Genomic DNA, 13,387 nt, shown 5'->3' on the forward strand with positions numbered 1-13,387 from the left:
CAAGGAATCTTTTTTCCTGAGCAGTAAGTCCCAAGAGTGCGCTTAAAATACCCCGTCAACCGTGTCGTAAATAGATGTGCTGTCCGCCAGGCTCTGTTGTTGCATTTAAGGAGCGTAGGCGGGGAGAGCNTAGGCGGGGAGAGTGAGCATGGCTGCTGAGGGCTTATTTTCAGAGTGGGCAAGAGTGCTGGCTTCCACCTCAAGTCACCAGCGGCATTAGCCTCTCTTGAGAAAGTCAGCCTGTCCTTTGAACCTTTGAAGCCAGGCATTGACTTCTCTCTAGCCGTGAAAGTCCTAGATGGCATCTTCCGATTGAAGACTGTTTCATCTCTGTTGAAAATCTGTTGTTTGGCGCGAGCACCTTCGTGAATTCTCCTCGCTAGGTCTTCGGGGTCACTCGCTACAGCTTCTCCGTCGGCACTCGCTGCTTCACCTTGCACTCGTACGTTACGGAGACACCTTCCTTCCTCAGCCCCGCCGACCTCTGCCGGCTCCCAGCTTCTCTTCTGCGGCTTCCTCGCCCCCTCATCCTGCACAGAACGGAAGAGTCAGGGCCTTGCTCCGGGTGAGGCTTGGGCCGAAGGGAATGCTGTGGCTGGTTGGAGCGTCCGTCCAGACCAGTCAGACTCTCTCCGTGTCAGCAGGGAGGCTGTTTTACGTTCTCATCATTCGAGTGTTTGCTGGAGTAGCGCTTGCGGTGTCCTACAAGATCGTTTCCTTTGCGTTCGTAACTGGGCTAACTGGCAGCAGAGGCCAAGCTTTCGGCCTGTCTTGGGTTTCGACAGGTGTTCCTCACGAAGCTTACTCATTTCTAGTTTTGATGGGAAGTGAGAGATGTGTGACTCTTCCTTTCATTGAACACTTAGAGGCCATGGTAGGGTTATCAACTGTGCTAATGTCAACACGGTCGTGTGTCAGGGAATAGGGAGGCCCGAGGAGGAGGAGAGAGATGGGGGAGGGCCCGTCAGTGGAGCAGCCAGAACACACACGACATTGATCAGTTAAGTTCTCTGTCTTATATGGGCACTGCTCGTGGTACCCCCAAATTACAGTGGTGACATTGAAGATCACCGATCACAGATCGCCGTCACAAATACAATAATAACACACAAATTTGGAATATTGTGAGAGTCCCCAGAATGTGACACAGAGACATGCCGTGAACACAGACTTGTTCCAGGCAGGATTGCCGTAAACCTTCAGCTTGTAGACAGTGCGGTGTCTGTGGGGTCAGTAAAGCAAGGTGAACTTGTACCCGTGTCAGTACCTCTGTGTACAAACCGCGAGCTGGCGCCAGCATCTTCTAATCCAGTCCAGCTCTCCACCACTCACTCTGGCCTCCCCCCAGCACATGTGTAGCACCAGGCTCTCAGAAACCTGGCTCTCTCTATCCAGTGTAATATTTTACTCAGTGCTAGGCCACACTGTAGACAGTTTCATTATTGGTGACTTGTAACACAGTGGAAAACAAGCCTACTCACTGGAATTTCAGTATTTGTCCATTCTGTTGTGTCTTTAGCCTGAGGTATGTAGTCAAAATACTGTGTTTAAGGGTTACTTGGATTAAATTTGTTTCCCTTTAGTGTGTTGTGCTATTCATTTGAAATGAAATTAATTTTCTAATTCTAGACCAGTTTTGTTTTGTTTATCTTATCCTTGCTGATTTTATTTATAAATGTATTTGTTTCTTTACCTGTGTCAAATATAACCTTGTTCTAAAATCAAATCTACACAGAACGTACATGCCAGAGAAGTCCCACACCCTCCTGTCCCCCGCCTCCCGGCGTCCATCTCTCCCTCCTTTCCACCCCCGGTCCCTTCTATGACTGGTCAGTAACGAGTCTCCATTTTTAAATTACCTTTCCTTGAGTTTCTTTTCACACAAGTAAGCTGATGCATGTATGTTTTCTTACATCTCTTTCTTTCTTGGATGAAGGGCAGTATACTGTAGATACTCTTTTGCACTTTTTTTTCATTTAATATATTCTGGAATTCACTTCTTGTTAGTCTGTAAAGATCTTCCTCATTCGTTTTTACAACTGCGTAGTATTCCCTTGCATGGATTTACCATCTTCTGTTTAACCTCTCTTCAGTGCATGCACAATTAGATTGTTTCCACAATTTTGCGTTTGCAAGTAGTGCTTTGATGATATATTTTCTTCCTTTTGGACGTATATCTTTAGGGTAAATTCCTAGAAGTTGATTGCTATGTCACAAAGTAAATGCTTGTTTGGTTTTGTTAGATACTGCTTAACTCCTGTCCAAAAGCATTATACTAATTTGTATTCCTCCCAGCACTATATAGAGGTCTCTAACACCCCATGGCCTTGTCAGTGGAATATTTTGGTATAACAGTTTTAGTTTTTGTCCATCACATAGGTTAAAAATTTGTATCTCAGTGTAATTTAAACTTCTATTTCTGTATATGTGAGACTGAACATCTTTCCATATGTTTAAGGGTCATTTTTATATCACTTTTTAAATTGCTCATATCTTTTGCTGGTTTTTCCGGTGGATTTTTAGTCAGTTTCTTTTTCCTGGATTTTTATGTGTTATAAATTAGAGGTATTAACTTTATTTCTCTCAGTTTTCAGTTGTGTTTGACTTCATTTATGATGCTTTTTCCCATGAAAAAGTCTGATTTCATTAAGTCAAATTTATTGATTTTTTTCTATTATTTTCTCTGAATTTTGAGGCATCCCACTCCCAGATTATCGTTTCGTATTTGCATGGTTTCAGTTTTTACTTTTAGACCCTAATTTATATAATGAGGGATTTGTTTTTCTGTATAAAGTATGGATCTAATTTTATTCCTTTTCAGTTGACTACTCAGTTGTTCAATACCATTTAAAAAATTTTTTTTAGTTTTTATTTATTTTGAGATTTTATTATTTGACAGAGAGAGTGAGCACAAGCAGGGTGAGGGGCAGAGGGAGAGGGAGAAGCAGGTTCCCCACTGAGCAGGGAGCCCAATGTGGGGCCCGATTTTAGGACCCTGGGAATATGAACTGAGCTGAAGGCAGAGTCTTAACCAACTGAGCCACCCAGGTGCCCCTAAAGTTTTTATTTAAATTCCAGTTCGTTAACATACAGTATAATATTAGTTTCAGGGTCCAGCACTCTTTTTCAAAAATACCACCTTTAAGGCACCCAGCGGGCTCAGTTGGTAGAGCATTGGACTCTTGATCTCGCAGGTGTGAGTTTGAGCCCCACATTGGGTGCAGAGATTTCTTAAAATCTTTAAAAATACCATCTGTGCTTCAATGATTTATAATGCCTTCTTTATTATACACTGAGTTTCTCCAGTATTATTTTTCTGAACTTCCTATTCTGCTCGTGCCCCAGTATCACATGTATTGTAGCATAGAGACTGTAAGGTATGTTCTCGTGTGGTGCGTCTGGCTCCTGCGGATACCCGTCAGTTCTCAGTGACTCCCTGGCTGTTCGTGCAGGTTTGATCTTTCCGCGTGTACTTGAGAAGCAACCTTACCAGCTTTGTAAAGAAGCTTATTGTTACCAATTTAGGCAGAGCTGACATCGTTATGGTCCTGAGTCATCCTATCCAGGAGCGAGAGATGTCTTTCCAGTTAGTATGCGATTTTTTTTCATGTTGTCATGTAAAATACTGTTTTTTGACAGAGCAAAAATAAACCAAATAGACAGGAGCTATTAAGGTGGACTTTGTTATTTATACATTTTCTATTGTTTTCAAAGAAATGTATATTATAAATATTTATGTATTTAGCCATCTCTGTGTCTTCTGTAAGTTTCTTGAAGTTAAGACTCATTTTATTTCCCTTATCCTCAGGCTGTACATAGTATTTGCAGATCATTGATTTTAAATCACTGTTACTGGAATTAACTTTATATAGACAGAAGCACACACTTTGTACTTGGTTGTTCTTGAATGTTCCTGTCCATGTTTCTCACTCGTAATGTGGGGTAGCAGCCGATGTGCACCCTCAATGCACCAGCTGACTTTCTCAGTGGAGATAAGGAATAAAGTTCCATAATCTATTTATTAAAGCGCCTTTTGAGATAATTTGATGAGAGGGTATGCACACTTACCATCATTTTCCTTCTTGAGGGGTGGTGGTGTTACACGCTCATCTCTTTGTAATTGAAGACTTTTCTCTTCGGGTATTATAGTTTCTTTTTCCTATTGGAAAAATTAAAATTGATCAGATGTGAAGAAGCCTAATTTTGACTGTAAAATTCAGGGTCACGAGGCACCTTGGTGCCTCGGTGGGTTGAGCATCTGACTCCTGGTTACGGCTCAGGTCCTGATCTCAGGGTCCTCTGCACTCAGCAGGGAGTCTGCTTGGGATTCTCTTCCTCTCCCTCTCCCACCCTCTGCCAAATAAATAAATAAATCTTAAAAAAAATAAAAACCCAAAACCCTTAGGATCACAGACAGCACTTGTCTCCTCATGGTCACAGTTAGTGGCATTTCTTTTGTGCTGCAGTAGGATTTTATACATAATTCCATTTCATCATTCATTAACTTGTAAGGTAGATGTTTGTGTAGCTTGTTTTCACTCCAGACTGTCAACTCCTTGAGTACAAGAACCAGGTCTGTTTTATTTATTTATTTATTTATTTACTTATTTAATCTCCAAAAGCTGAACTCAGTGCCTCCTAAATGTTGAATATATTGAAATTCTAAATGGGAGCTGGAGGGAACTGTGTGACTCAGAATGAAAGTTTTTCTGAAGTGGAACCTGAAATGAGATCATCTTTATTGAGGGAAGGTCTTCTAATTATTCTTTATGGTCTTGTCTTAATTGAGTTCCTGATGCTAGGTTCTACCATGTTCAGCAGGATTGAAGCACTAGTCACATCGCATGTGTGGGGCACTGAGCAAGCTTTTGGCCTCTTCTGCAAGTGACCCATCATTACCTGCATGCCTGCGCTACACCGGGCCCTTCCCTATCCACCCCACTGGGACCCTCTGTCCAGACTGTTAGCCCTGGGGTCTGTATCACCCTTTCCTGTCCTGAGGGAACATTTTCTGCCATTAGATCTAATGTAGATTGCGTGGGGCCCCAGGCTCTACCCTCTGAAAACGTGTTCCCCTTTCATCTTCATGTTGACTCCTTGATCCTCCCACGTGGGTTCTGCCCAAGCAACCCTTCCACTCAGAGCTTCTGCAGTAAGTGCTGTTGAATTCTTCTCCACTCCACAAATACCTTAGTCCCTACATTTCTATGAAGAGCAGAGACTTCTAAAGCAATGTGAAGAGAAAAAGCAAAGAACTCACTACTTTTTAGGGACCACAGAAGTTTGAAATTATTTTTTTTATCTGAGAGATTCCAATCATCGATATAAGCCAATAGCTTATTGTTATGATAGGCCTTTTTAAAAAAATTCTGAAGCAGTGACTAGTAATACCTATCATTTTTGTCTTAATGTTGGATAAAAATAATGCTAGCATATTAACCTACTCCATTGAAAGAAATTACAGTGTTAACATTTGGTTCTGTGTACAAAAGAAAGAGAGAGAGAGGGAGAGAAAGAAAGAAAGAAAGAAAGATGCTAAAGAAAGAAAGAGCGAGCAATCAACTTTGTTATATATTTGGCTGCATTTCTCATTTTCCATCTTGTGTGTGCACGCGTGCACGACACCCGCGCGTGCGCACACACACACAGAGTAGGCGGGAGCAGATACTTATGTGCTGCGTTAACTTTTTCCTTACCCAGCGTTCATTTCTGTGTGCCAAGAAAACCACAAGTAATTACTCAGCCCATGCAAGTGGAGTATGAAAGATGTGATATGAAGTCATCCCTGCAGAGTATTAGCTAAAGGACAGTTACAGTCACTTGGTACAAATTGATAGAGTCTAAATTGTTGAAACTGATTAAAAATTAAGTCCCACATTGAGGAGTTTCTCATCTTTTGGTACCATGCATAGTTGGCATATGTAAGCTATTGTGAAATGCTATAGACACCAAAATAAGCAGTATTTATTTCCATGAATCACTTCTTCCTAAAATAATAAACCTTAAGCTGGTAATCCAAGATTATTTCTCCTAATACACATTTTTCCTATTTTATTTAGTGGAAATATAATACACAAATATAGGACATTATGTAACATTACTTATAAATCTTCAACCAGTAAGAGATCATCTTAAAGTTCAGTTTTCCTTAAATTTTGTGTTGGTTGCTATAGATATTGTTTGGTTACCATAGATTCTTTTTATTAATTTGGGAGGCATGCGTACTTTAAAAATATAATCTTGGGGACAGTTATTTTGAATTACTTTCAGTCATTTAAAGTGTTTTTTTCTTTCCCCTTACCTTATCAGACACATTAAAAAACCAAAAACATGCATTTAAATGGGTGACTATTTTAGAAGATAAATTTAGAGTAGAAATAAAGTACCTTAATATTTTTTCCATCCAGATATTTATCCTCAAAATCTTGACTAAACAAGGTTTCTTCAAAATCATCTGTTCCATAATCATAGGTCATGCGTGAGTCCTGCTGAGTTGGTGGTGCTGGCTTTATCAGAGGCACAAACAGGAGCAGGAGACATGTAGACTGCAGAGCCTTCATTGCAGCAAAAACCAAGGTGACTGGAAGTGAATAAGCTAGTGGCCTGCTGACGGTGGGACAATGCTCTCTTTTTCCCTGGAAGTAAAAACGCAGACCATCGAAGCAATATTTAAAAGCTTAGAGGACTTTTGGCAGGGTGTACTCAGTAGGGGCCAGGGAACAAGTATTTAACCCTTAGTGATCTTTAATTAGATGCTGGAAGTTTTCACATATCAGTGACATTCTTAAAAATAGTTTCAGAAAGTGGTTTTATTTTTCTGTCAAAACCCAAGCAATGTTGATAATTTCAGTTTGTTAATAATAAGGTGCCTTAAACAAAGGTACTTGTATGCAGTCGAAATCCTAGGATACCTGTAGTATAAATAGTTAAAATGAAGACTCATGATCCTGTCTCATGTGAGTTAAAAATATCGTATTTCAACTTTGCTATTTTATAAGAACTCTTGATTTGTAATGGTGTGAATAGAAATAAGTTCCAGGAGTTTTAACACTTAAACTTTAAATTTAACATGAAGAGGAGTCCTTAACCCTTACTTTTAGGTGATCAAGCATGTACGAAAAGCCGTACTTTAATTTTCTTAGTTTTGTAATTTTCATTGATATCATTGTTTTTAGTTAATAGCATTGCTTTTTAAATTTAAACTATGAAAAACACAGTATTGCAGACTAGACAAAATATAGAATTTAATCAAGGATTTGGGGGAAGGAGAGGGGGAAGATTCTCTTAGGCTTATCATTGATGCACATTTCAGACTTTTTCTTAAGTAACTTCAGACAGAATTACTAAAAGTTGCTGGTGCTGCATTGTAGATGCCAGCTTGTCAGAAAATCAGTGACTAAAAAGCCTGGTTTTGTGACTTTTGCAGCAAGGTTCTTGCCTGTAGGGATGTTAAAGTTATGCAGTGACATATTTAAGTGCTTGTAACAATTGTTCAAGGTAACTGAAACTTAAAAAATCAGAGGTGGCCTTTGCATTTATCAAGACTGTTCGATGAATCACATCTTAACAAATGATATTTAAAATAATACGTGAAAGAAGAGCCTACCGTTGTAGCTTTTTTGAAGCTTTTTGTGGTTTTCCTCAATAGAAGTTCATGCCTGTGTATTAGCCCCAAGTGGTAGGTGAAGGAGGAAGGCTGTGGATCAGTTTCAAACTGCTGCATGGAGTTTCAGGGCCCAGCAGCTTTAAATGCAGTCTGCATGTGGTGGAGATCCTTGCCAACATTCTTTCTCTGGGGTGAAATGTAGTGTGTTGTACTGGAGAGCTGTGCTTAAAACATTTGCAACTGCCGTGCTTGGTCTGCTCCTGCTAAGGACCGTAAGCTCGTGTTGTTTTTACCTTGCGTAATGAGCACTAAGGTTTCATGAATATTATTTCTGATGATTACATAGCTTTAAAGTCATACTTTTTATTTTAATGCTTTCCCAGGAGATAAAACTTCTGCTTTTTCAATGAAATAAAACACCAAACCGACACCTAGTCTGTGCTCTTAATTTTATGGGGTGTAAAAATATTGCTCCAGTACCATAATTAGTATATAGCCAAGAAATTTCCCATGTAAAAATTAGTTTTAGCATAAATTATCTTGCAGTTTAATCAGTTGGGGCCCCACCCCTTTATTTTAGTTACATATAATAAAAATCCAAGTCTGAGAAATCAGCTTTTAAGAAATACATTTGATTTGTAATTTGGTGTTTGATAGTAAAAGATATTTTTGTTTGCTAAATTAAGAAAACTATAAGAAATTTTTTTTTTGTAAATTTGATTTTTAAAACCGTAAATGGTATTTTAGATAACTATATGACCATCGTAAAGATTCACTTTCATTTTATCACTCTTCGGTGCTCTCAGCATTCAAGGTAACATTTCTTTCTCCTCTAAACTAAAAATCCAATTAATATGGGTATGGATAAATATTTTATTACAAAATAGAAAAGAATACCAATTTATTCTCTTTTCTACTCAAAATTGTCCTTAGGGGCTTTCAAATTAAAGCTTGGAAAACTAGGACGTGCATGCTCATGATTTTATTTGAATGTGAATTATTTTACATTTACTTGTGGTATTCTCTGGTTTGGGCTGATATAAATTGTCAATTTTATGGCTTTAAGGATACAATAAAAACTTTAGAGTCTTTGAACATATCTAATAATGAAACAGCAAATACTGATTTGTTTTGCACAATGTGGCAGTTTTGTTGAAAAGTGAACAGGATAGATGTTAAATGTCAGATTTAGAGAATCCTGGAGATTGGGTATTTTACTGACGACACAGCGTGATCCTTTGTAATTTTCACAGAAAATTATACTGTGAAGTATAGCGTCTTTCCTTGGGAAGTCATGACCAGTGAATACAGTTTTATTGGCGTTCATCCATGGAGTAGGATGACACCGGTTTTATTGCATTCAGGCTCCTGAACTCCCTTTCTCCCCTGGAGCACTTCCCTGGTTGGCAGTGATCTTGAAGAAGTTAACTTCTGTGGACCTCAGTGTCTATCTGTTGGGCTAGAATCTAGTTACTACAGAGCTTTTCAGCCTCAGCACTACTGAAATCTTGGAGTAGGTAGTCCTTTGTAGTGGGGACTGTCCTGTGCATCGCAGGACATTTTGCAGCATCCCTGCTCTCTGCCCACTAGATGCCGGTAGCAATCCTCCACCCCTCACCCTCATTAGCCATGACAACCAGTATTTTCTCAAGACATTGTCTCTTTGGATGACCAAACACATACTTCTTATAAATCACAGTACGACACTCTGCCCCCTGGTCCTTGAATGCGGATCCCTCACAGCCAAGCAGTGATAAAAGTCGACAGATGCTGGTGCACAACCAGAATCCCATTCAGTCATTAATAACTGTTCAGTCCATCATCATATCTTAGGAAAATGTCTCCCAGGGCAAGGCCACTCAGGTTTGCAGGCTTCTGTGCATTCTGGTGAGGTTCTAAGTGCAGGAGTGGTCTCAGTAACGTGGTCTCAGTAACCCCTTCAGGCATCTGGTACAATCGAGCTGCTCTGAGCCTCTCTCGAGGTGTCAGTGAAATACTGGATTTCCCTCATCACATAACCTACTTATTCGTTCCCTTACTTTTACCTACTACGTTTTGTTCTCTGTATTTGTACCCCAACTTTCCCATCTCGGGAAGGGATGTTAGGCCTGGCCGCCGTGCTGGTCCAGGTTGTAGGCAGCAGTGCTAGTGTGGCGAGTCCGTCCCCCTCAGCCCACTTCCGTTCAGGTGAGGTTACACAGATGCAGAACTGGAGGTGCATCTTGCCACCAGGCAGTGTGGCTGCGCTCACTGTTAGCCCCACTTGTGCCGGGTGGTCCCTGGAAATCTGGAAATTCTGACAGAAAGGCTGAAAACATGGAAGCATCCCTGCTTGCAGCCCTTGGTCCCGTTACTGCTGCATCCATTAGGGAAAAAAAGAAAAGCTGAGGTGATGGGGGGAAGAAAGAACAGAAGCCCTTTCTCCCCTGCTTTTCCAGACCTGCCAGAAAACACAGGACTGTATCCAGTGGGGACACTCCTTCAGCTCCACTCACGTTCACGTTGAGTGTGAGCACACTTGTGAAGGCTCCTATTTTTATCTCCCCGTTTTAGACAACCAGTGTTTTAATTGCTCATTCCAGTTCTCTATAAAACTCTTCCTCTATTTCTCTCTGCTGGTTGTTGGACATTATGTGAGTCCCTTGGCCTAAGGAGATGACAGTTGGCAGTGGAATATCTTCTGTTCTGGTTTTCTGTATCTCTCTGAGCATTTGCATCTATCACCAGGTCAGCAAAGCCCGGTCCAGAGTTGGTAGCTCTTCCTGTCAGGACCCCTTGAGAGCCCCCAGGGCTACCACATGAGACTGAGTTGCCAGCCACGTTCAGAACCTTCCCACCAGGGTTTCTGCCACACAGCCACCTGTAGTCTCTGTCTCTCTTGTTGCCAGAACAGATCATATTGGCATTTGGTACCTCAGAGGGTGCAAGAGATTCTAGCTTTAGTCCATCTCTGCACTGCTGCAGTCCCCCACATGCACTCATATCATGGACCCCGGTGGCCATCTCTAGGGAGCATGTGGGGATAGATGCATGTCAGATCCACTCATCTTCCAAAACCAGAAGGCAGGTTTTCTGGTGGGTATTGACATGTCCAACATTAATACCCACAGTTATTTCCATAGGACTGTGCCCCATATGGACATTCCTTTAATAGGCCAAGATTCCATTACCATCCTGCCTGACCATATGACTGGCCATTGGCCACTGCCCATGAGTCAGTAAAAACCCACTCAGAGGGGCTCTTAATATTGTTCTGTTCCACCATCGCCGCTAGGAAAACAGCATGCAGTTCAGCACACCATGCTGATCTGTTTTCATATTCTTCAGGCAGAGCGGTAGCCTTCCAGACAGGATGCTGTCCATTCATCTTGGAACTGCTGTCCCTAAACCAGGCAGCTCTTTCTTGTTGGTAGAGGGCTGTCCATAGGGCACTGTCCACATGACAGTAGAGTCCAGCAGCCCCTTGTGCAGCTCCAGAATCAGTCCTGGGACTGGGGTGGGGGCGGGAAAGAGGTCCCCTGCTCATAAGAATCTCCTCCTTGCATTCCCCAGGCACTACCATCCCCATTAGGGAGTTCCTCCAGCATGATCCTAAACATGGTATTTCAGGTTTCAAGACCATTTTAAGTCCTTCAGTCCTAGGGGTGGCTTCAATTAATAATGTCCAGTAGCAAGGTAGTCAGCCCCCTCAAATGTTCATTCTCTTGTCTAGAGTTCCTGCAGTCCGCACTGGGAGGCACTCACAGGCTCTTCCCATAGGCCCCATTCTAGGCTCCACAAAGGGCCATTGGACAGAGAATTGTCCCTACCAGAACTCCGGCTTTGGAAGTTCCAAACACTTAGGTTTACCAGTTTATTAAAGGTTGTGACAAAGGATCTGAATCCACAGTGAATTGAAGAGATGCATAGGGCAGGGTCTAGGGAAGGCCAGGAGCTTCAGGTGCACCCCAATTCTGGCATCTCCTCCTGTTCAACTGGAAGCCCCCCAGAACCAGTCCTTCTGGGTTTTTTTTGAGGCTTCCTTATGTAGTCCTAATTGACTCATTGGCAATTGGCCGATTCAACCTCCAGCCCCTCCCCCTCCCCCAAGATTGCAGGTGGCCTTGGGACTGAAGATGACTTGGTCCTCTTGGCAGCCAGCTCCCTCCCTTGAGTGGGCCCCCAAAGTCATCTACACTAACATAACTAAAGACACCTTAGTCACTCTCTAAGCTTTGGAAATTCCAGGGGTTTTGGGAATTGTGAGCCAGGAACCATGAATGTGAGGACCTAGCATATCTTTCTTATAAATCACAGTATCGCACCCTGGAGGGCAAAATTGCCGCCACTGAGAATCATTGAGTTACTAGATTATTTATAGTCCCTTTTAGGCAACATTCTAGGATTTTATGGAAAGTCTATGATTTGATCTCTATCTCAAATCTTCTAATGCCTGAAGCCAAGTCATTTGGTCAGGTGAGATAAAGATGAGAGCCCAAGTATTTACCAGACTAAAGGGTGAAATTTAATGGAGGAGGAGTTATGACCTGATGTGAGGAAAGATTCATGTTAAAAACTTACTGTACTTTTGAGTTTTTCCAAGTAGTACGTAAATCTCCGTATAGTGAATTCGCAGCTTAACTAAGCCTATAAAGTAATGTAAGTTCCATGTAATTTCCATGAGTTGATATTTACTTGCTAGGCATAGTTATATTTATTTCGGAATTCGGAACCTATAAGAAACTTTAGGTTTTTTACTTGTTATGGTTTAATTTTGTTTCCAGCTGCTGTTCTACTTTATTTCCAAGAATTAGGGGAAAAAATGGATTTGGAATCAGGAAACCAGGGTTTTAGTTCTAGCCGTCCTTTGGGTCCTATGAATTCTTTGCAACAGTAAAAGTATACAGGAGAGACAAGGTTTATTTCTTCTGTTTTTCCCCCCTTGGGGTTGGTTAAGTGTGTTACATGATATGTACACATCTGCATTTTAGTTTAGTGGTCCCAACCAGAGGGATAAAGGGAAAATGTAGAGTGTTTCAGGTAATATGTAAGCACAAGTTAAACATTCCCAGCCAGTTTTCTTGTGACCAAATTTATGAAATACCCTTTATTTTTATGTCCTTTCTAAAAGCTAATCGTATATATTTTGTTAACTAAACCCAGTTCATGAAGTGATTTGGATTTGTCAGTGGTCACAAATACAGTTCAGCCTAGTAGCTAGCTAATACTTTTAAGTGTAATGAGAAAATAGATGAATTTTCGTTCCCCCCCCCCTTGTAACTATCAGATCAACTGGTTTTGTCTGTAGCTGTGGTAGATAATTGTGCGATCTTGATGTGCTACTTAAAGAAGTACTTACTTTACTCTTCCATTTCTCTTAAGGAAAGCATTGGGTGTCGTTTTGTTTTTTAATGAGAAATACTTGGGGTGCGAATGAGTTCCTCAAGGCCATTTTCAAGTAGCAAAACTGGTTGTTAACCTGCCGCCTCATTGGGCCCTGCAGCTGGATGACCCATTTACATACACACCCCTTTGGAGGGAGGAGCCAGAGCAGAGTTGACTCCTTCCAATCAGGCTGGAGGAGTATATCCTTACTCCAGCCAGAGGAGCTAGGGCACGGTGCCCAGTGAGGGGTGGAGGGAGCTGTGTTCCCTGCCCTGGCAGGCTGTCTAAGGGTGCTCTGGAAACCTGAACTAGCAAATAGTGACCTGGAATCTGTTTGTTTGGGGTGTAGGACTTAAGTACCCTCTACTTTCTCCCTAAGAAAAACCTTTAGTAAAATCTCTCTTGTTCACTCATCTT

General features: G+C 41.5%; 2 protein-coding genes across 6 annotated transcripts in view; one reads left to right on the forward strand and one right to left on the reverse strand.

Annotated features, from left to right (window-relative positions):
* OGN (osteoglycin) overlaps positions 1 to 7,747 on the reverse strand; it is a 23,572-nt gene extending 15,825 nt beyond the window's left edge. Inside the window, exons 1-3 of the mRNA XM_002927690.4 lie at positions 7,607 to 7,747; positions 6,387 to 6,635; positions 4,069 to 4,159 (exon numbers count right to left, since the gene is read on the reverse strand). Coding sequence (XP_002927736.2) covers positions 4,069 to 4,159; positions 6,387 to 6,635; positions 7,607 to 7,723 — 457 coding nt within the window. The 5' untranslated portion in view covers positions 7,724 to 7,747. The remainder of the gene's footprint in view (positions 1 to 4,068; positions 4,160 to 6,386; positions 6,636 to 7,606) is intronic.
* Positions 1 to 13,387, forward strand: part of CENPP (centromere protein P) — a 234,751-nt gene that overhangs the window by 84,478 nt on the left and 136,886 nt on the right. The window lies entirely within an intron of this gene.

This window comes from Ailuropoda melanoleuca, chromosome 17, assembly GCF_002007445.2.
Source record: "Ailuropoda melanoleuca isolate Jingjing chromosome 17, ASM200744v2, whole genome shotgun sequence".
Lineage (NCBI taxonomy): Eukaryota > Metazoa > Chordata > Mammalia > Carnivora > Ursidae > Ailuropoda > Ailuropoda melanoleuca.